General features: G+C 43.0%; 1 protein-coding gene across 1 annotated transcript in view; it reads left to right on the forward strand.

Annotated features, from left to right (window-relative positions):
• The window catches only part of LOC149872801 (uncharacterized), a 61,282-nt gene extending 39,865 nt beyond the window's left edge, over positions 1–21,417 (forward strand). Inside the window, exons 2-3 of the mRNA XM_090053462.1 lie at positions 19,189–19,360; positions 19,907–21,417. Coding sequence (XP_089909588.1) covers positions 19,189–19,360; positions 19,907–20,659 — 925 coding nt within the window. The 3' untranslated portion in view covers positions 20,660–21,417. The remainder of the gene's footprint in view (positions 1–19,188; positions 19,361–19,906) is intronic.
• Positions 21,418–22,305: the final 888 nt, after the last annotated feature.

Consider the following 22,305-nt stretch of genomic DNA (forward strand, 5'->3'; position numbering starts at 1 on the left):
TAAGGAAGTAGTTAAGATACTGGGCAGTTTTGAGGGAATCATTGCTGGTCTTGGAGTGTAAAAGTCCCACTATAGGCTACTGAAAAGTAGAGGCAGAGAGTTCATCATAACAGGTATGATGTTAGCACAAGGAATGGAATACAGGAAGTATGGCATGCTGGTAATATCCATCAAAATAAGGTCAAAGCCAGCTGTTGGGAGATGAAAGATGAAACAAAATTAAGAACATTAAATAAAAACGGGTTCATACCTTTGGTGAGAAAATGAGAAAATGTAATCTAGCTTACGAATAATAAAGTGCAAAATGTGCTAACGATTTATTAATGTGTGTAATGCACAAAGTAGTTTTGTAATTTGAGTCATGTGGAAATTAATTTTCTTCTTATAACAAAGCCCCATAAATTCCAGATAGTATCACCTAGTCTGACTTAATATATGTGGGCCTCTGGTATAGAATTACTGTTTAAGTCATTTGTCCTGCTACAGATCAACATTTGGTTAAGCTGTTTTGCTTTTAGCAGTAGGTTAAATACACAAAGGCTGAACACAGACAGCACATTTACCCAGGGATAAACCATTTTATTCTGGGGCAAAGTACAATCATGTCCACAATGGACAGCCATGTCCATTGTCCCAGGATGAATGTTTTAAAAGGTTACCAGATAAGAAGTACTAATAATTTACCCTTGGGTATGCAAATTACATCTCAACCGTTATCCTGAGATTTCATCGTCAAATCAATGGCAGAAAAGCAGGACTGCATTCAGCTACTCACTAAACCCTGATTAGAAGGGCAACATGTGTACATGCCAATTGTAGGATATTTTTTGTTTCAGGATAAACACAGGCATAACTCTTGCAGATATAAATGCAATATCTGTTCCTAGCCATATTGTATCCAACTTGTTACTGTCACCTTGATTAGTATCACGGTGGGGCTGATGATGTGAAATACAGAGTCAAAAGTGCTTTGTTGACCTTTTCTATACTGTATAACTCAGTTGGATGATCAATCCCAGCATCTGTTCTGAGAAAATGGTAGAACTGTGAGTGTTAACATGTTCAGAAAGATGACTAAAATGCTGATAAGGTTACAGTAGTTTCAAGATCTGTTATACTGCATAAACTATTCTAGCCAATTAAATACTGGATCTCATTCTTATGACAATGATTATAATGAGAAAAGGAAATTGTACAGCATGAATCTTTTCCTGTGACAAAGATTATAGCAAGGATTTGACGGGTACAAAATTAAACCCACTCTCCTAATAATCTTTAAATTGTCATCCTCTGTTCTCTTCAAATGCCATGAGGGAGGTGACTGCTCGGACATTATCAGTCACAAAAATAGAATGTGGAGCCACACTTCCTTCAGCACAGTGAATCATCATGCAGAGATTGTGCTGTAAGTGATAAAGGCTGCTACTTATGCAAATTAATTAACAGGCAAGAAAAAGCAGTTCTTCCTTTTCATGTTTCGATGAAAATAATTTGGGTAATAGGACTGAGAGGAAAGATGCTCAATTTTCCTCAGCTTCCTATTTATTCTCTTTTTTTTATGTTTTACTCTTTATATCTGTTTTCTCTGATGCTTTATTGCCAAAGGTGATATGTTAACCTTACCCACTCACTTAAGTTACTCAGCAAACTAAACTTCAAAGTCCTTTTCTTATGGGAGAGGCAAGGGTTTTTTTAATGGTACCTTCTTTAGTTCATTTTTGACTGAAAACTTGTATAACATCTCCCCAAATTATACAGTCAATCCAGTGAGAGGCATCACCAAAAATCCTTGCTTCTTTACCAAACCATCATGCCTCTGACAACACTTCTACCTTACTTTTCATTTGACATATACAGGCTTAGGAATTAATGTAGCAAACAAAGCTCTGAATAGTCAGAAAAACACAGCACTTAGTCAAAAAGTCTAGTGATTATTATTATCAGAATAATACATCATGGTCTTACATCAGTCTGGAAGATAAAAGTTCTGAAATTTAAATCTATTAATTGCCATAACAAATGTCCTTTATATTACATAGGCTTTGAGGTTGTTCATATCGAGAAATGGACATTTTATTAGACAGATTATTTATATTGCTGTACTGACTATGCAGGGACCATTAACACTGGTAGGCTAAATGTTCAAAACACTGTAGCCCTGATTCATGGTTCACCTGGTTTATACCAGACTACCACCACTGAAATCTATGGGGTTTAGCATAACCCTGAAGTAAAAGAATGATAAATGAGGACCACCTAGTCTACAATTTCTGAATGGTTCACCTCTAAAGAAAGATAGTCTACTAGGTAAAACAGTAGCCTGGGATTGAGGACAGATGGCTCAATCCCCTTCTTGTGCAACCTTGTTCAGCCTCAGTTGCCTACCTGTAAAATGCACTGAATACTACTTCCATACTTTACAAGGCTGTTATGAAGATAAATACATTAAAGACTATCATAATAGAGGCCAGATAAGTACTGTAGACATATCCAAGAATACAGAAATAGTAAAAATACACGGAGAATGTTTTAATATATGTATTTATATGTCAAGCTTCTTCAAAACAAGTGCAGCATGATAAACAATAATAGTGTATTACTGTGTTTCAGAGATAGACTCAGAATATCAGTTGCTTCTTAAGCCAAAAGTATTGTTATTGTCTATTTCTAAAATCTGTGAACAATTCAAGAGCATGCCAAGGTCATAATGGCCCAGGAATTTTCTACAGCCAGGTCATAAATCACCATTTAATTTTCACTGCACAGATCCAACCTGCACAGATGCAAAATGAAAATAAATTATTTCTTGGGTGACAAGTGGGAAAATACGGACATATTGTTACAGAAAGTGATTCATCCGTGTGGTGGTACAATGATAAGGACATATACATTTAATGGTGTGGTGTCCCAAGAGTGCCTTTTTTATGTTTACATGAGTATAAATAACCACTGGGCTTTCAGCAATACATCATCTATGTATAAAAGAACAAGCATGTATTATAAAACATCAGGGACAGAGAAGACATGCCAATCAGCAATGTTACATGTGAATTACTACTGTGTGATTTGCAAAATGTCAGGATACTGGCCAATTAACTGTTTACATAAAATGAACACAGGGAATTATTTGTATAACACTGTCTCTACAGAAAAAGAACAATGCAATGAGATGAGTAATCTTAAAAAGACCTAGTTTTTTACTCAATCATGTCATTATTAAAAATTTAATAAATAAATAATAGCTGTAAAATAACCTGATAAATGCTAAATGCAGGGGTTAAAATATCAAACCCTTAGGCATTAATAAAATCCTTGCTTTCAAGAGAAATATTTTCACACATGGTGTGTAGTCTTGTGGGGAAGTTTTCAAAGGGACAAAGGTAGTTTTGCACATAATATGCATTAGTTTTAGCACCCTGCTCAGTGAGAACTGGTGCATCTGATTCGTGACTTGACGTTAACAGGAAGATTCATAGTTTTCAACAATACATGTGGTAGTAAGGCATCAAACTTTCTCATCTTTCATTTCTCATTTCTTTCTCAAGGGTTCTTACTGTTCCTCAGTATTTCATCTCAATTGAAGCATTCAGAACAAGGAAAGTTTATCTTTGATGATAAGGTATGTTTGCCTTTAGAACTGCTAGCTTTTTTTTTGACCTTTGTTGTCTTCTTTCCTGAGGAGGACAGCTACATTGAAACCACCTCCATACTCATGAACTGAGCACCAGAACCAATTAACATCTGTAGGGGTAAATTTAGTCAGCTTCTGACCTACTTGACTAGAAAAACAGACAGAGACAAGACGTGCTGATACTGCTTACTTCAGTTATATGTTTGGAGATAAATCCTGCTTGTCTTATTACCCTGTGCACAGATGTCCAATTAAATAAACTTGTTTTAGTTTCTCCAAGGCTGTATTTTTTTTCTCTTTATCTGTCTTAAGTATAAACATGCTCAAAAACTTAGAGAGGAGGAGGAATCCTTTGAAACAAACAAGTGGATGATTGCCCTTGCTGTATGAAATCCTCCCTGTGATCACAGTATGGCCCAAAATAAAGAAAAGCTGGCTCTGTCAGTTCTGATTCAGCCACAGTGCGAAGTTTGATTTCTTCCACAATTTGGTGCCATGACTCAGATGGAGACGCCCGGAGTGAACATTTGGGACACAGGCATCTCTTCACTGAAGCCCTGGCACCAAACCAAGGTAAGAGACCTTTTGAAATCTCTACTGGGGCTTTTCAGTGAGAAACTGTCTTTGTGTCTTCCTGGTTCACTGCTTGAGGCTCACGCTATCTGAACTTCTTTTTCTGCCAGAACTGTCAGACCCACTGTGTAAATAGTAACCGTGAGTAGAAAGAGTTAAAGTTAAAGACTCTGTGTTGCTGTTGTCAATTAAATTATTTCCCCGTGTGAATTAAGTTCTGTAAAGAACTATTGGGTCTCTCTGAAACCAGGAGTGGAAACCTTGTGCAGCCGCCTCAAAGACAACAGATTTGTTCTGAGTGCTCTTCGAAAGCAAGGGTGTAAGGTGGAAACTCTTAGAGTGTGAGTGTTTTCCACAATAAGCATTGACCAAGGCTGAGACTAAAGAAATGCTCTTGAACCTTGTGCCTCAATGCAGAAATTCCTTTGTGTGAATTGAGAGTATGAATTGAGAAATATGAGCCACTGACCAGGTCTGAGACTAAGGTTGGGTTCAACCACCCCAAGGCTGGCCAGAAGGGCAGTTTTGAATGCAAGGGGGCCCAACTGGAACCTCATGACCCAGTGGACAGGTTTACCCTTTCCTCACCCTCATAATGAGCCGTGTCTAACAGTGAGTAACTGCATTGTATGCTGTTATTGCAGTGGAGTCTTGTCTTTGGACATTAGCCACAGCATCTCTGTCCCTCTAGCAAATCTCACAACCTGACCAGACACCCTCAATAAGCCATTCCTGTATGAAATACCTGTGTGAATTGAGTTTAAAGATAAGGGGAGTGGAGAGTCTAAAGACATGCTGGCTCCGCCAAAAGGGACTCCAGCATTGTACATGTACACACACTATGGCCATAAAAGTTGTAAGTTTCTTGGTATACCAGAGCTGATTTTAGCCGGCAGTTTCCCCTGGAGGGAACATTTGATTTGAGTAAAATTGTTCATCCACGCAGAGACCCTGAGTTAAGAGGTAGTAATTTACCACAGACTCAGTGGGACACATTTTTTGATTGGTAGGAAGAAGCTTTCAAAAGATGTCAAGAATCTCAAGTTCAGAGTCTTAAAGACTCCCAAGAGAAAGTGAAATCTCAGATAAAGGAATCAAAACAGAAAAGTGCACCAAAAGGGCACCCCATCAATAGTACCATCAGCACAAAAACAACTTTATCCACAAATAACTGAGAATGAATCTGCAGAAGATATAATTGATTTTCTTAATGCGCCACCCCCATATCAGTCCCAGGCACAATCTGAACCTGAAGAAGTCCAAAGTAACCAAATAAACTCTTCCAGCAGGATTAGCCCACCTCACCAGGAAACTATCACTCAACAACTGTCACCTGCCCCCGGGGCATGCCCATGTTCACGGAGGCATGGCATCTGTCTCCTGAAATCTCAACCCCTTCCTCTTGTTTAAGTTCTGGTACCCAGTATGGTCCAGCCCCTTCTTTAAAATCTAAAAAGGCTCAGCTTATGCCTTTACACCAACTTTCAGGGCAAAGTCCAAATGGGGAAACTACAATCACAGGCCCTGTCCCTTGGACCTCAGGAGATCTCCTAAACCTTGTTAAAAAATTTCCCAACATCAGACAGGAACCCCCCAAATTTAGAGATTAATTCGACACTGTAATCCATTGTTATAATCCAACATGGGCAGATTTGAGTCAATTAATGAGAAGTGTTCTGGCCTCTGAGGTCCGCAACCACCTCATCGGACAGGATACTTGGCCTACTCAAGACCCCAGAATGGGAGATCACTTAGCAGATGCCCGAAGATGCCTCCTCGAGGCTGTGCTTAAAATTTTCCCCAGGAAAACTGACTGGGCCAAAATACATAACCATAAAGAAAATAAAGGAAAATCCCCAGCAGACTACATGGACCACTTGAAACTAGTATTTGAAAGACATTCTGGTATTGAAAATGCAACTGAAACTGCCCCAGAAGCAGTTGCTTCTGCTTTTGTCCACAGACTTCTTTCTAAAGTCCAGGAACAGTTGTGCACAATTCCTGCAGGTTGGCAGACTAAGCCACTTGCAGAACTGGTCACCATTGCAAATCATTGTACAACCTGCCAAGAAAAGAAAAAGGAATCCACGGAAACTAAGCTAAATGTCATTACAATTACAGACTTTAGGCAGAGGCAGAAACTGAGATTTCCATCAAGGACAGTTCAGAGTCAGGGGACGTGGTCGTGGGATGGGACGAGGAGGATTTCAGTCCCAAAATAATGACAGTTGGCCTTATTGTGGCCAATTAGGACACTGGAAGGCTCAATGTCCTCACAGGCCTGGCCAGTCAGAAATTAGGTTTAGCCCACCACCACCTCCTCTCACTCAATTCTCTGTCCCAAATCAGAGAGCCTCCTGTTAGGCCAGCCTGAAGAATAGTAACATCATCACAGCTCCGCTTCTCCCACTTAATCAAGATGATTCCTTGTTTCCTGCATGATAAATGGCATCTCTACAAAATGTTTAGTATTTTGTAGACACCAGTGCAAGCCACTCTACTCTTTGAGCTGAAGAATTTCCCATAACTCCCCTCTCCTCTGCTGTTATAAATGCTGTAGGAATTTCAAATCAAATAGTTCCTCATCCTTTTCCCCAAGCATTACATGTTTCTCTTGGTCCTGTTTCTGATCAACATGCCTTTCTCCTTAGTCCTTGTTCTCCTGTTAATTTATTAGGCAGGGATTTGCTTTGTTAACTCAGCTGTCCTATCTATTGCTCTTCTAATGATGTTTATTTAGATGTCCCCTGTGATAACGAGATAGCAGTACTTGCCGCTTTAGCTAGCTCACCTCCTGAACCTTAATTCCCTAATCTTTCTGTGTTGCAAAAAGAAATTATAAAAGCTGTCCCTCTGTTTCTCTGGTCCCAGCATGCTGCAGTAAATTCTGCAGTTTTACCTACTTTTCCTGTTGTATCAATTCCAGCTACTATCTTGTCTTGTATTTTTCCTAATGCTTGTTATTTTACTGTTGTTGACTTGTGTTCTGCATTTTTCTCTATTCCTATACACCCTGATAGCCAGTTTCTCTTTGCATTTACCTATCAGGGGTGACCACCAGGATCTGGGGGAACGTCTGTTCACCAGAGCGCCCCAAGGGATGACGAGGTCGAACGGTCACAAACTCCTGCAAGACCGTTTCAGGCTGGACATAAGGAAGAATTTCTTTACTGTCCGAGCCCCCAAGGTCTGGAACAGTCTGCCAGCGGAGGTGGTTCAAGCACTTACATTGAACACCTTCAAGAGTAAATTGGATGCTTATCTTGCTGGGATCCTATGACCCCAGCTGACTTCCTGCCCTTTGGGCAGGGGGCTGGACTCGATGATCTCTCGAGGTCCCTTCCAGCCCTAATGTCTATGAAATCTATGAAATCTATCAAGGACTTCAGTATACCTGGACGTGATTGCCCCAGGGCTATACTGAATTCCCTTCTCTTTTTTCTCAGATTCTGAAGAAAGATCTAGATGACATAATATTTAAAGAAAATTCTGTGCTTGTGCAATATGTTGATGATTTGCTCTTGGCATCTACCTCCCTTGAAGCCTGTAAAACTGATTCTTTAACTCTCCTCACCTCTCTTGCCCTAAAAGGCATAAGGCATTTAAAGAAAAGCTACAACTTTGTCTTCCTCATGTCCACTATTTAGCTCATGATATTTCTGCTGGAGAAAGGCTGCTTTCCTCTTTCAGAATAGAAGCTATTCTTAAAATCCCTAGACCAATTACTGTGTCCCAAATGCGTACCTTCTTAGGCATAGCTGGCTACTGCTGTCAGTGGATACTCAGCTATGCCTATATAGTCAAGCCATTGCAAAATCTGACTCTTGTTAATACCTTTGAGCCTGGACTTCAAAGCCTTAGGCCTTCCCGATTATACTAAACCTTTTATTCTTTTTTGTCATGAAAAGGACAGATTTGCACTTGCAGTACTTACTCAGACACATGGTGACAAGCACCGTCCCATTGCTTATTATAGCTCTGCTCTTGACCCAGTTGCAGCCAGATTTCCACCATGTCTCCATCCTGTAGCTGCAGCCACCATCACTGTTGGACTTTCCTCCACCCTTGTATTAGTTTCTCCACTTACTGTTGCTGTCCCACATGCTGTAGCAGCTCTTTTACTAAAAACAAAAACCCAACACCTTTCAAATCCTAGGTTAAGTAAGTATGAAATCTTGCTTCTCTCTGCTGGAAATGTCACCCTAACTAGGTTCCTTGTTTTAAACCCTGCTTCTCTGTTACCTACCTACCCACCTGGCCGTCCAGGGAGTGCCACAACTGGTCAGGGTGTAACAAACACCCAGCCAGTCTTCATGTATGTTTCTCTGGCTCTGGAGCCTGATCTTGGAGGATGGCAATGTTGTGGAGACTTAGGTAAGTGATGGCTTTCTATAACATTATATTGGGAACATACTGCATATCTTGCAAGAAGGGAACCTTTAGAGTTCCTTTGACATGATCCATCAACATAGAATACTAGATCTGGGTTTTGCAAGGGGTTGTCCTTTAGATCAGTGTGGGGCATTGTTAGGTGAGCAGTAACAAAAATGCAGTCATGAGGTTCACCATGAAACCTCACTGGAAAGGCCCATTCCAGGTACTCCTAACCACCAACACTGCAATAACGTGTCAAGGACTCCAGACATGGATCCATGCTTCACACAGTAAGAAAACATCAGCCCTGTTAGACCCAGAGGCTCCTCCATATTAATCTTGTAATCAGCCTCCACAGACTAGTAGTGAGCCTAGCGCCTACTGGCGAAGAGGATGTGCCCCAACGGCACCACTATGCCCTTTGGGAGAGGAAAAAGGCCGCTATGTAGTTCCTGGTTCCCAAAGTGGAGTTGGTTAGTCATGATTTGGGTATTTCTCAGTATTTCTTTTTGGGCCATCTTATTGAACTTGACTCATCAGTTATAAGAAACTCTGTAAACCAAACTACACTTCTGCACCAATGAAGAAGATCATTTCATGAAAATATGTTCTTGTCTTTAGTTAACCAAATTGGGATAGATTTAAATGTCTTTCCTTGTTGGATATGTAGTCATGTCCCTATCTATTCTACTGGAGGAATACCCATGATACTGGTACCCTTGAATGCAACTTAGATGTTAGCCCCTTACTATTCAGATTTTCTTGGAAATGAAACTTGGCAGAATGTAAGTTGCAACCAGTCTGACTATGTATGATTAGCATATGCCACCCCTGGAAATTTCTGTTGGACCAGTAATGGATTTCATGTTGTAGTAGGAGTCAGTAAGTGTGAAGTAGAATTTAAGAATTTGTTTTCCAATGGTTCCTGGATATCTAACTACTCCCCTGAAGATCAGTTTTCAGGCTATTATTCACAATGGATGATGTCCCCATGCTGTAATACAGGTGGATATAATGCACTAGCTCATCGCTATTTTGTGTGTGGAGATAAGGCCTATAAAATCTTCCCCCCAATTGGAGAGGAACTTGCTATGTCTCCGCAACATATCCTGCCTTTACTATTAAATCTCACTTACCTAAAGGAAGAATTTGCAATGTTCACAAAATTACAGAAAATCAAATGTTTTGGGGGGTATAATGTTCTCCAGCTATGGCACAGGCTTAGCTGTGTCTGAGATAAAGAAAGTTGCAGCATCTCTGGAAAAGATTGTTAATGCTACTGCTGATAGTTTTGATAAAATAAATACAGAAATGAAGGAAATAAGGCAAATGACATTGCAAAACTGACTTGCGTTAGATTATATACTAGCCAGCAAAGGAGAAGTCTGTGCTTTAATAGGAATTTATACTCCCAATAATTCAGAAGAAATCCAGGCTTTAAGTAAACATAGTTGAAAAGAAGCAGCTAAATTGCTTGAGTCAGATAGTTGGAATTTGAATTCTTGGTTTAGCTCTATTTTCAGTTCCTTAGGCTCTACTGTCATTCATAGTTCATTGATATTGTATGTTGCTTTTTTTGGAGTATGCCTAGTGTTTATGATAATTCAATGTTGCTTAAGCTGTGCTGCCAAGCAAATGAAGAATAGCCCATCAACCAGAAACAAAGTATATAATTTGTATGTTGAAATAGGAGAAAGTAAAGAGAAAGAAAAACTAGAAGTTGAAAGGCTAATGGCTATAAATATCTAACTTGTTGAAAAAGAATAGGGAATGTAGGAGTACATTTAGTCAGCTTCTGGCCTACCTGACTAGAAAAACAGACAGAAACAAGATGTGCTGATACTGCTTACTTCAGTTATATGTTTGGAGATAAATCCTGCGTGTCTACCCTGTGCACAGATGTCCAATTAAGTAAACTTGTTTTAGTTTCTCCAAGGTTGTATTTTTTTTCTCTTTATCTGTCTTAAGTATAAAAATGCTCAAAAACTTAGAGAGGAGGAGGATTCCTTTGAAACAAACAAGTGGGTGATTGCCCTTGCTGTATGAAATCCTCCCTGTGATCACAGTATAGCCCTAAATAAAGAAAAGCTGGCTCTGTCAGTTCTGATTCAACCACAACGTGAAGTTTGATTTCTTCCACACATCTTAGTCATCTAAAGCAGGCCTTGGTGGGTGCATTTACATTAAATGCTTAATGTTTGGTAAACTAATTCTACTGCACATTAGTGTGGCAAGCAAAAAACATGCTAATGTGCTAATGCACACTAGAGTTTGTCTACTGTGTATTAATGTCACAAAATAAGTGCATGCAAGCGCTACTGCACAGTAGCACCAATTACAATACTTTAAGTTGGTACCCATTATTACAAGTACTAACCTTAATGCACTGTAATTATGGTGCACCAATGAACATGTAGACACACCCAGGGAGGATTTAAATATCTAAATACAAACTGCAATCCAAAATACCCCTGCTCAACACCTACCTAAACATGGACATGCGTCAAATTTGGGACACTTTACTTGACTTCTGTAGGTGCTTATAGCTGTTTTTCTCCACTTTTTGAACACACATATGGTCTTTAACCTTACCGTAGTGTTAGCCCACTGTAATATTTTCAACGGAATAAAGTCATCATATTCTAAAAGAAAGTGGTAATTCAATTTAGAATTTAATTGCCAACATCTTTCTGTAGAAAATGGGCATAAGAACCTTTAATTATGATTATGAGAATACCGGAGTTACACTACAGCTACTTAATCATAAGTATAAATTCTATGTACCATGCATTTTCATAAGAGTATTATTAAATTCGACCCAGATTTTGCCACTTTTACTTACAGTCTGTACTATATTACGTTCATGTAATTGTAGCAGTTTTAGTGGTGCTTGTTGGTTCCTCACTGATTAAAGGTATCAGAATATACTTATACAAAACTGAACATTTTCTTTTATTTTGTATATTCAGTATGGTGAGGGTATGTATTTGCTGGAAGTTCTGAATTTTATTATCCATATCCTGCTGCAATAACAAACCAATAATAGCAGGACTGTTATGTATTACTTTAACTACTATTTCACATTAGCTGTATGCAGTTGACATTTATTCAGAATCTGGACAAATGTTCCCTCAAAGCATTTGGTATGAGTTTTAGAATAAAATAGGCTTGATTTCCTGGCCAGCTTTTCCTTCTTCATGAAATGCCTCACCTGTACACACACACACACAGACACACACATTTGTGAATGTACCAAATAAGCCTTTTGTTTCTATAAAATGATATAATGTCTGTCTTAGTCAGTAAGGTATTTTGATTAATCAGAGCCTAAATCATGAAAATATTCCCACTGAGTTCAGTGGGATATTTCATATTTTGCATTAAATAAATTGCTTTATTGGGTTGGTCAAAATAGTAATATAAAATGATATAACAGAGATGTATAAGATAGTAATGATAATATATAGATATATATGCATATGGTTGGATCTGTCTCTCTGTATCTAGCTATCTATTGTATAAAAGATGCCAGTAGCTTCTTCCTTTCATAAGAGTATGAATAAATGGATATATTGGAAATATGTTTCTGAAAATTATAAAAAAGATGCTAATTTCCTCAATATAGTACACTGTATTGAAATAGTTATACAGAAAACCTCTTTTAACCTCTTTTATAGACGATCTTTGAAAGCACACTGTCCAAATTCGCTGATGACACAAAGTTGTGGGGAGAAGTGGACACAGTGGAGCGGGGCGACAGAATCCAACTAGATCTAGACAGGTCACAGAGGTAGGCGGATGAGAATAGAATGGAATTCAATACAGACAAGTGCAAGGTCCTGCATCTATAGGCTGGGGGACACCTTTCTTAAGAACACAGTGAGTGAAAGGGATCTTGGAGTCATTGTTGACTCAAGGATGGACATGAGCCACCAATGCAAGGAAGCAGTCAGTAAGGCTAACCACACCTTGTGTGCATCTACAGATGTATCACAAGCAGGTCCAGGGAGGTGATCCTTCCCCTCTATGAGGCACTGGTCAGGCCACAGTTGGAGTATTACATCCAGTTCTGAGCGCTGCACTTCAAGAGGGATGTGGCTAAACTTGAGAGGCTCCAAAGGAGGGCCACTCACATGGTCAGGGGGAAGCAGGCCAGGCCCTATGAAGATAGACTAAAGGGCCTGAATCTATTCAGCCTCCACAAGAGAAGACTGAGAGGGGATCTGGAGGCCATCTACAAACTCACCAGGGGTGACCAGCAGAAAATAGGTGAGGCTCTGTTCCCCCAGGCACCACGTGAGATAACAAGGAATAATGGCCACAAATTGATTGAGAGCAGGTTCAGGCTTGATATCAGGAGGCATTTCTGTACAGTTAGGGCTCCCAAGGGAGGTGTTGATCTCTCCTACCTTCGGGTCTTCAAGAGGAGGTTGGATAGATATCTGGCTGGGGTATTACAATCCCAGAACTTGTTCCTGCCCCAGGCAGGGGATCAGACTTGATGATCTGTTCAGATCCCTTCTGACTCTAGAAACTATGAAACTGATTGTGTCTAGAAAAATAAATGCCACAAAAGGGTTGCATTATATCTGCTTAAATTCCCAGAAGTGCCATGGCAAGGAAGTTTGATGCCTGGGGCAAAGCCTGCTGCAGCAGCCCACCCTCCCTCATGCACAAATCCAGGGGGCACACGTCCCCCCATGATTTTCCTTCATCTCCAAACCCCCCTGCAGAGAGCCAGGGCAGGCAGCAGCCAGGTGCTTGATTGTGGCAGCCTTTTTAGGGAGCAGGCTATAAATAGGGAAGCGGCAGTTCCCTGCTAGCATCCATGAGAGGAATATCAGCTGGTGGAGCTGAGACTTAGGAACAGCTTGAAGGTTTATAGGATGGGGCTATGGGGATGAAGGAGGCTCCAGGTCCTGGGCATGACCTAAAACTGCACCCTGCAGGGAAGGGAAGCTGCTGGTGGTACAGCAGCCCTATGAAATGCCAGACCAATTACCTCCCTGATGAAAGCTGGGTCAGGGCTGCCTAATAACCTCTAGCCCCTTCACAGTTGGGTAATGTCCAGACCTGGGAGAGGTTGGAAAGGCAGATCCAGCAGAGTTGTAAGGGTAAAACCAGCCAAGCAGCTTGGACCTAACCCAAGGTACCTAACTAGTCCATGCTAGGGCCAGGACCCAGAAAGGGGTCAAAAGGTCCAGGGGCCCACTGTGAAGGATGCCCACAGAGGACAGAAGCTCAGGGTCCTGACTGGCCTGAGATAGGGCCATGGCCAGAGCCTAAGGGGGACCTGAAGGTCTCTGAGAGGGGACCACAGCTAATGGGCAAAGGGTCCACCTGAGCTTAGCTGCCTGAGATGCCATCTGCAAGGCTTGGGCCACAGTGTAGGGGTGGAATGGAGCTGTGGAGATCCCCCAAAACATAAGGGTGAAAAATAGGCAGCCTCCCACCTGAGTAACAACATTAATTATCAAGGTACGGCAGATGAGAGAGGCAGGTGATTAGGCCAAAGACAGGTGGGTGGGCCAACATCAATCTGGCCCCAGGAAGGCCCCCTGTTATATCCCCAAATGAGCCAATTGTGGCTCCATCCTGCATCGCACCCTGGCTGGGCAGCATGTGCTGGTGCACCTTTGCTTCGGTGCCCAGGGCAGTTGCTCCACTCCCTGCCTCCACGCACCTCCCTTGCTATGACTCTGTATCCAAGTCTTTTTAAGATCAGTAGACTGTAGGCCATGAAATTTCACTTAGCCCCCCTCTACATGTTCAGGTGAAGGTACAATTAGATCTAATGCATGATCTATGCAATCACACATTAGGTCCAATTACATCTTATTGTCCATGTAGGGGGATCCTCCTGAATTAGAAAAAAGCAGACTTTCATGGATGGCAATCACATTTGTTGAAGGGGTTCCCAATTGTGGGGCCATACACAGCCTGGAACTGAGATTGCAATGCCTGATGGGACTCTTGGTCCTGTCTTCCCATGTCAGGTGCAGGATTCTAGGTCCTGGCTGAACATGTGGGCCCAGAAGGTTCAAGCACCCACAAACCTTGGGGATCATAGCTGCCATTATCCCCGAGGGCCCAGAGGTTTCATGATGGGCATGGTGCACCCATGTGTCTGAGATCCCCATTAGCTGACAGGGCATCCAGCTGCCAGGGGACCCTGCTATACATGCCAGTTAAAGCTTAATGGCGATCAGCTATAAAGGTAGTACACATTTTTGAGGTCTAACTTTATAGCTGGTAGGGCTTATTATTGTGTGATAGCTACTTTATATATATACTAGTCTTAAGTTAATTGATCAGTACCTGTAATGTGTAGAGGGTGCCACAATGAACTAATTGCTGAATACAGTTACTTCTATTTGACTAAGGTTCCTGGCAGATGATAATTTAATTATGCAATAGAATTGAATAACCTATCCAATAATTGTCTATCCTACCATACCATATGTGCATAGCAGGAAGCATGATTTTAGGATCATATATTAATCACACCCCTTCTACTAGACAGCACAGGTGGAGTCCAGGAAAGCATGAAGCTTTGAACTTGAGTGGTGGGAGCCACTGACTTCTCTACCTGCACAGCCACAAGTCTACAGCCGCATACGTGGGGCTTCCACCACACATGACTTTGAACTCGTTATTTGAACCTGTTGATTTCCTCTGTCCAGCACCTGCAGAGACACATCCCTGCAGTCCTGCATGGCTTTCAACTTGGCAGGGGAGCCAATCAGCTCCCATGTCTGGCATTTTCAGATCCTTGAGCAGCCCAGTTAAAGACACTAGGGTTCCCTAGTCCCCATGCCAACAATCAGCCAGTTGTCAGTGTAGTAATCAACATTCCCAATTAAGACAGTCAGGCAAAATGAAAAGTAATAGACAAGTGTTATTTCTAAAGTCCTTTGCCTACCAACTAATGAACAACTCCCATAATATAAGCCACCTCTCAATTCCCAACTCTTCTAAATTAGAAAATGCCTTTATAAGATTTATTATTAGCATGACTGGGGCAGCCCAGTCTCCCCAAACAAGCTAACAATAGCAGATTGTCAGAATAGGTAGGAAGTATGCTGCATGTTCAATTTTAGGGACCATTATATGTGGAACATCTTTGGGGTCTATTTGCCATTTTATGGCACCATAAATTCATTGAATGAGTGGTATGACTTATTTGTGTCATAAATGTAACATCTGCCAGGAGCCTAAAGATTATATTTTAGAAAGAAATTTATTCTTGACTACAGGAGAAGTCAAGCTATGAAAAGAAGGGAAAGCCACTGCTTATAGATTCATAGATGTTAGAGGTGGAAGGGACCTCAGTACAACCCCTGCCCTGGGCAGGAAACAACGCTGAGGTCAGATGACCCCAGCTAGGTGCTTGTCCAGTCTCCTTTTGAAGACCCCCAGGTAGAGGAGAACACCATCTTCCTTGGAAGCCTATTCCAGATTCCTGTAACCCTGACTATGGAGTTTGTTTCTACTGTCCAACCTAAATCTACTCTCCATCAATCTCCATCAATTTCTGGCCATTATTCCTAGTTACTCCAGGGGGTGTCCTAATTTGATGTTTGTTTGAATGGTGAATCACCCAACTATATAAAAAGTTCCTAATGTCCTAGTTCTTTTTTTTTTTTCTGGCTTAAACATAAAGCCATTGGTTGTTGTTGGGCATTTCTCCACGCAGGAGTACTTTATTAACTGGTATCTTAATCTATTTTTGTGAAGGTTCTTTTGATTAGATTGTCAATCTTTTAATTTCCATTTACATATTTACTTTTATAAAATAAAGAAGATTAAATTTTTGAAATATCTCACTGTAAGTCATTTTTTTCTAACTTTTAAATCATTTGTATGGATGTTTTCTGTAATGTCCAGTTTTCCACTGTAAACAATATTCCCAGATCAGTCTCATCAATGGCATGTACAGGTACAAGTTTATTTCCTGTGCCTATTCCAAATAATTATAAAGTTACTCTAGTTTTATTTAAAATGCAAATTTCAAAGATTTCTTTTTAAATAACCATTGTTTTTGGAACACCATCTTTTGCAATTTCCTGAGCTTGCCATTCATGTGATGAATCATATTGATTTATTTTGACATGTAAAAATTAACAAAACACACTTGCAAAGATGAGGCCATCTGAAAAGTGTTCTTAAAATGGAAGCTGTTACAATATTTTGATAGTATTTACAATGATTCCATGCCTATGCAGCTGACAGGTGTGATGTAAAGCATGCAAGAGATGTGTGATGTGGCAAGAGAATTTTTCACATCACAGAAGTGTAAGCATTAACACTAATTCCCATAGCAGACTGCGACAATAAAATTACTTTGAGACTTTCAACTTCAAAGCACTTCATAAACATTGAATTAATGAATACTCATAATTCCCTGGTAGGATAGGTAGTTATTTAAGGCTGTGAAATAATTAATTTTTGTTTTCTTGTGTTTTCTTTTTTTGGTTAAATGGCCAAATGGGAAGAAAAATATCAGTTTAGATAGACACAAAATGGGGGGAGGCGGAAGGCGATTTGCTTTTTCCAATTTTTTCTTCTTGAAATAAAAACTACCCTTTTTTTTGCTTTTTTCTTTTGCTTTTGGCTAAACAAATAATTTTATTACAAAACAAACAAATTTGGACACATCCCCACTGCATGTGCCACACATGTATGCATTCACCATGCTATTAATTAGACATAGTGGTGGGGGGGGGGGGTTGACAGGAGATCCCTGTGTCAAAAAAATACCACACCAAAAAAGTGGCATAGCATAGGTGGCATCAGTTTTTTGCCCAAAACAGGACCCTGGCCAGCTAGAGCAATACTTCAGCTGCTGGCCAGGCTCCACTCACCTGGATTGCCACCACTGCAGCCCCAGGAGCCCCTAGGATCCCAAATATAGTTGCTCAGGCCAGCCCAGATGCTGGCCCCAGACTCCCCAACCCCACCTGGGGCAATATGCCACAAACCAGAGCACACATGAAGGATTTGCTGCACACCAAACCGAGCATGCAGTAGCATACCCAGATACAAACAGTAGTGCTATAAACCATATGTGCCTGCATGTCTGGATTTGGCCCACTGGGCTAAAGAAGAAGGTGCCCTCCTGTTTGCTCCCCTTTTTGCCCCCTGTTTAACCCTATAGTCCACTCATGTCTGCCAAACTATAAAATACAGAAATGGCTAAAGGCCTGATCCTGAAAAAATCTACTCATGTGAGTAACTTTACCAATGTGAGTAGTGCTACTGATTTCATGGTACTCATGAAGTATTCACAGGCTCTTGACATAATGTGACAAAAATAACATAATATGATGAAAACTTCAAGAAACTTCTGACTTTATTCATGTGTTTGTGGATATACAAAATTAAAAAATCTCAAAAGAAAGGTGGGGGGGAATCAACACTTAAGAGCAGTTCTAAAATCTAAAGGCTGTCAAGATATTTTACAACCTTCATAAATGAATATACTTGATAGAAAAATGAATCTTTGTCTCTTTTGATTTAACAAATAGTTATCATGATTTATAATTGCTGCAATAATTGGAGCGATCCAGAAAATCAATGTTCAAGGTATATTTATAGCCATTAACAGCTTCTCCATCATGTACCTTAGAAATCTTTATTAACCTTAAATATCTTTCATGCTTTAATGTGAAATTCATGTTAACTGCATCTTAAGATCAAGGTGACTTTTACTACAAGTCTTGTCTAAGGCATGCATTACAATAAACACATGGTCATCAGCAGTCTGAGTGACAGATTGGAAGCTAATCTTGTATTCCATTTGCAAGGGCTGTTTTTCAATCGGTTTGACATTGATCATCTGTCCATTTGATTTGTTAACCTTATGAAACTGATTTTTTTACACAATGACTGAATGCCTGCAATGTAGTATAGAAATCTGCCATTATACATTTTACTTTCTTTTTCCCTAGCTATCCTGTTCAGTTGGATTAGTTTGCTAAATGTACCAAAGTTCATTCTGAATTCTGTTTTGCAAAGTTAGCCTCAAGAGTATGGGGCTCAAAAGTAATTTATCTAATTTCTGGAAAGGAAAATAGATGTAGCCCCACAGGTGATGAGTGCATTTTTTGGGATGCATCCATAGAAGCATTAGGTTTAAGACATGGGAAGTGATAATCCTTCTGTACTAGGCAATGGTTAGGCCTCATTTAGACTGCTTTGTGCAGTTCTGGGCACCACATTAAAAAAATTATGTAGATAGGTTAGAGAGGGTCTTGAGATGGGGAACAAAGGTTCTTAAGAAAGCCATATGAATAGAGGCTTAGAAGCAAACCATATGAAAAGAGGCTGAAAGAACTAGGCATGTTCAGTTCATGGAAAAGTCACTTAAAGGGGGACATGATAACAGTCTTCAAATACTTGGAGTGCCGCCATAAAAAGAGGGTAACCAGACTTTCTCTCTTGTTGCAGAGACGAGCACATAGACCAATGACTTGCATGTGCAGCAAAGTAAATAGATTGAATATCCAGCCAAAAAAAATCTTCACTGTGACACCGGAGCGCCTGATTGGTGGGTAAGGCAGCGGCGGGTAATTCAAACCGCCTCCTTTATAAACGGCGGTTTGACGTAGCTTCCGCCACTTGGAGGTCAGGAGCAGCGGGGAGAAGAGGGACTCAGGCGCACGTGTGTCCTTCCCACACGTGTGCCTCCTTTCTGGACCCGGAGCGGAGGAGAGTGCAGCAGTAGAAGCGGCGGCGGCGAGCGGAGCAGCTGAGGGGCCAGCAGCAGCTGATCCCCCTAAGGTAAGTGGGGCTGAGGGACTGAGGGGCCGGCGCAGCTGAGCCGGATCCGGAGGGGAAGCCCCCCGGGTCCCTCTTAGCTGAGCCGGTAGGGAGCCGCGCTCCCGAGCCGCGCGAACAGAGCGCGCAAACAGGCGCGGTCTGTAAGAGCGCGCCGGCGTTTGCGGCGGCGTTCGCGCCGGCGGGCGAGCAGGCGGGGCCCAGAGGCTGACCCCTGCTCTGCTAGTAAGGGCAGCAACTCCTGCGATGGTGTCGACACGGAGTTCTGCCAGGGCCCCTGCCCGGGGGGCGCGGCCTTCCCGGGGCTTGTCCGAGGCCTCCACCCAGACAGAGCCCTCGGGGGGGCTGCCGTCCTCCAACCCCCTGGCCTGCGGGAACTGCCTGGCAAGGTCTGGGGGGGCAGGGACTGGGGACTCCTGCACCTGTCCTGTAGGTATCCGCCTTAGGACCCTGGAGGAGCGGGTGCAGGAGCTCCTGGAGGAGGTTAGCAGGCTGAGGGGAATCCGTGAGGCAGAGGAGGAAATTGATAGGTATTTTCTTTCTCTGCAGGGTGATACAACAGAGGAGAGGGCAGACCGGGATGAGCCCTCCACCGCTGAGTGGCAGACAGTCTCCCGTGCCAGAGCTATTAACCATGTTGCGGCACCAGTTCCTCCTGTCCATCTGGAGAACAGATATGAGGTCCTGGCAGCCCTGGAGGAGGAGGGAGCAGTGGAAGATTCCAGGGAGGAGACTTTGTGCACACAATGTCCTGTGCGGGCGGCGGGAGTCAAGAGGCCTAAGAGGAGGAAGCGTCGCGTCATCGTGATTGGTGACTCCATCCTGAGAGGTACGGAGGGCCCCATCTGTCGCCAGGATCCCTCAGCACGTGAGGTATACTGCCTGCCCGGAGCGAAGATTCAGGATGTGAAGGGGATGCTCCAGTCCATCATCCAGCCCTCCGATTATTACCCCATGGTCCTTGTCCATGTGGGTACTAACGATGCGGCCAGGAGAGCCCCTGATCGCCTGATGGAGGACTACCATGCTCTGGGAGGCGTGCTGAGGGAGATGGGCGCACAGGCGGTCTTCTCTTCCATCCTGCCAGTGAGCGGACGCGGCAGACGTCACGAGATGTGCATTGCGGAGACCAACTGGAGGCTACAGGAATGGTGCTTCGAGGCGGGCTTTGGCTTCCTCAGCCATGACCGGCACATCGTGATGAGAGACATGCTGGGATGGGATGGGCTCCACCTTTCCCCTAAAGGTAAGCGTGTGTTCTCTTCCAGGTTGGTGAACCTCCTTCGGCGGGCTTTAAACTAGGCTCGTCGGGGGAGGGGGAAGATGAGGGCGGAGGAGACGATGAGATACCAGGCCCAGCAACAGCCAGCGAGCCCAGACCAATGGTCAAAACGGAGAAACAGGTAAGCGATGGGGGACGGGGCATTGCTGAGACTAGGGGGTCAGTGGGCACAACCGCTGAAGGCCTCAAATGCCTCTACACGAATGCTCGAAGTATGGGGAAGAAGCAGGAGGAACTCGCCCTCCTCCTAGCTGTCACCAGCCCTGACATAGTAGGGATCACAGAAACGTGGTGGGACTCATCGCATGACTGGGCGGTGAGTGTCAAGGGCTATAGGCTATACAGGAAGGACAGGATAGGAAGGAAAGGTGGAGGAGTAGCACTCTACATCAAGGAGGAATATACTTCCTCGTTAATTAGCATGGGGGTAGAGGGGGGGCACTCTGAGGTGCTCTGGGTTAGAGTAAAAGGCAGTCCAGGGGAGAGAGACTTAACGGTGGGAGTCTACTATAGACCTCCCAACCAGGGAGAAGAGCTCGACCTGGAATTCTTAGGTCAGCTTACAGAGGCAGTGAGGGCTAAGGATGTGGTCATCATGGGGGACCTGAACTTCCCAGACATCTGCTGGGAGGAGCAGTCAGCCAAGTCTGATCGCTCACGTCGGTTCTTAGCCAGACTGCAGGACCTCCATCTAACCCAGGAGGTGCACAGTCCCACCAGGGGAGACGCCTTGTTGGACCTAGTGCTGGCCACGGGTGATGACCTGGTGAGGGGGCTGCGGGTGATGGGCCACCTGGGAGACAGTGATCATCGCTTGCTGGAATTCACCATCCAGCGTAAGGTGGCAAAGGGCTGCAGCAAGGCAACAGCCCTAGACTTCAACAAGCTAAGGAGGATAGTTGGGGAAGCGCTGAGGACCCAGAGGGGAAGGGAATCAGATGTCGAAGGTGAGTGGTTGCTCCTTAAGGAGACGATCCTCCATGCCCAAAGGGAGGTAATCCCAACAAGGGTCAAAGGGAGCAGGAGGGCACATAAACCCCCATGGCTCACTAAGAGCATCCGGGAATGTCTCCTTGCTAAAAGGGAGGCATATACCCAATGGAGAGATGGGGTTATCACCAAGAAGGACTATGTTACAGTCGCCCGAGGATGTAGGGGGGCAGTCAGGAGGGCCAAGGCAGAGATGGAGATAGGACTAGCTTCCCAGATTAAGGACAATAAGAAGTCCTTCTTCAAATACATAGGGGGTAAAAAGAGGGTCCCGGGTAATGTGGGGCCCCTGCAGGACACGATGGGCAACTTAGTCATCACGCCAGATGACAAAGCTAACATATTTAACGATTTCTTTGCCTCTGTCTTCCTAAGTAGGGACCAGTTCAGCCACCTCCCTGCTGGGCCCCCCTCGGGCCCCGAGAGAGACACGCCTGGGCCAAGGGTTAGCGAGGAGTTAGTTAGGGTACTTCTGGAGAAGCTGGACGTGTTCAAGTCCGCTGGTCCGGACGATCTTCACCCTAGGGTTCTACAGGAACTGGCTGAGGTCATTGTGGGACCCCTGGCACGGCTCTATGAGCACTCGTGGTGCTCTGGCGAGGTGCCGGAGGACTGGAAGAGGGCCAATGTGGTCCCTATCTTCAAAAAGGGAAAAAAAGAGGACCCGGGAAATTAC

The sequence above is a fragment of the Crocodylus siamensis genome, chromosome 1 (assembly GCF_052110815.1).
Source record: "Crocodylus siamensis isolate JL-2025a chromosome 1, ASM5211081v1, whole genome shotgun sequence".
Classification (NCBI taxonomy): domain Eukaryota; kingdom Metazoa; phylum Chordata; order Crocodylia; family Crocodylidae; genus Crocodylus; species Crocodylus siamensis.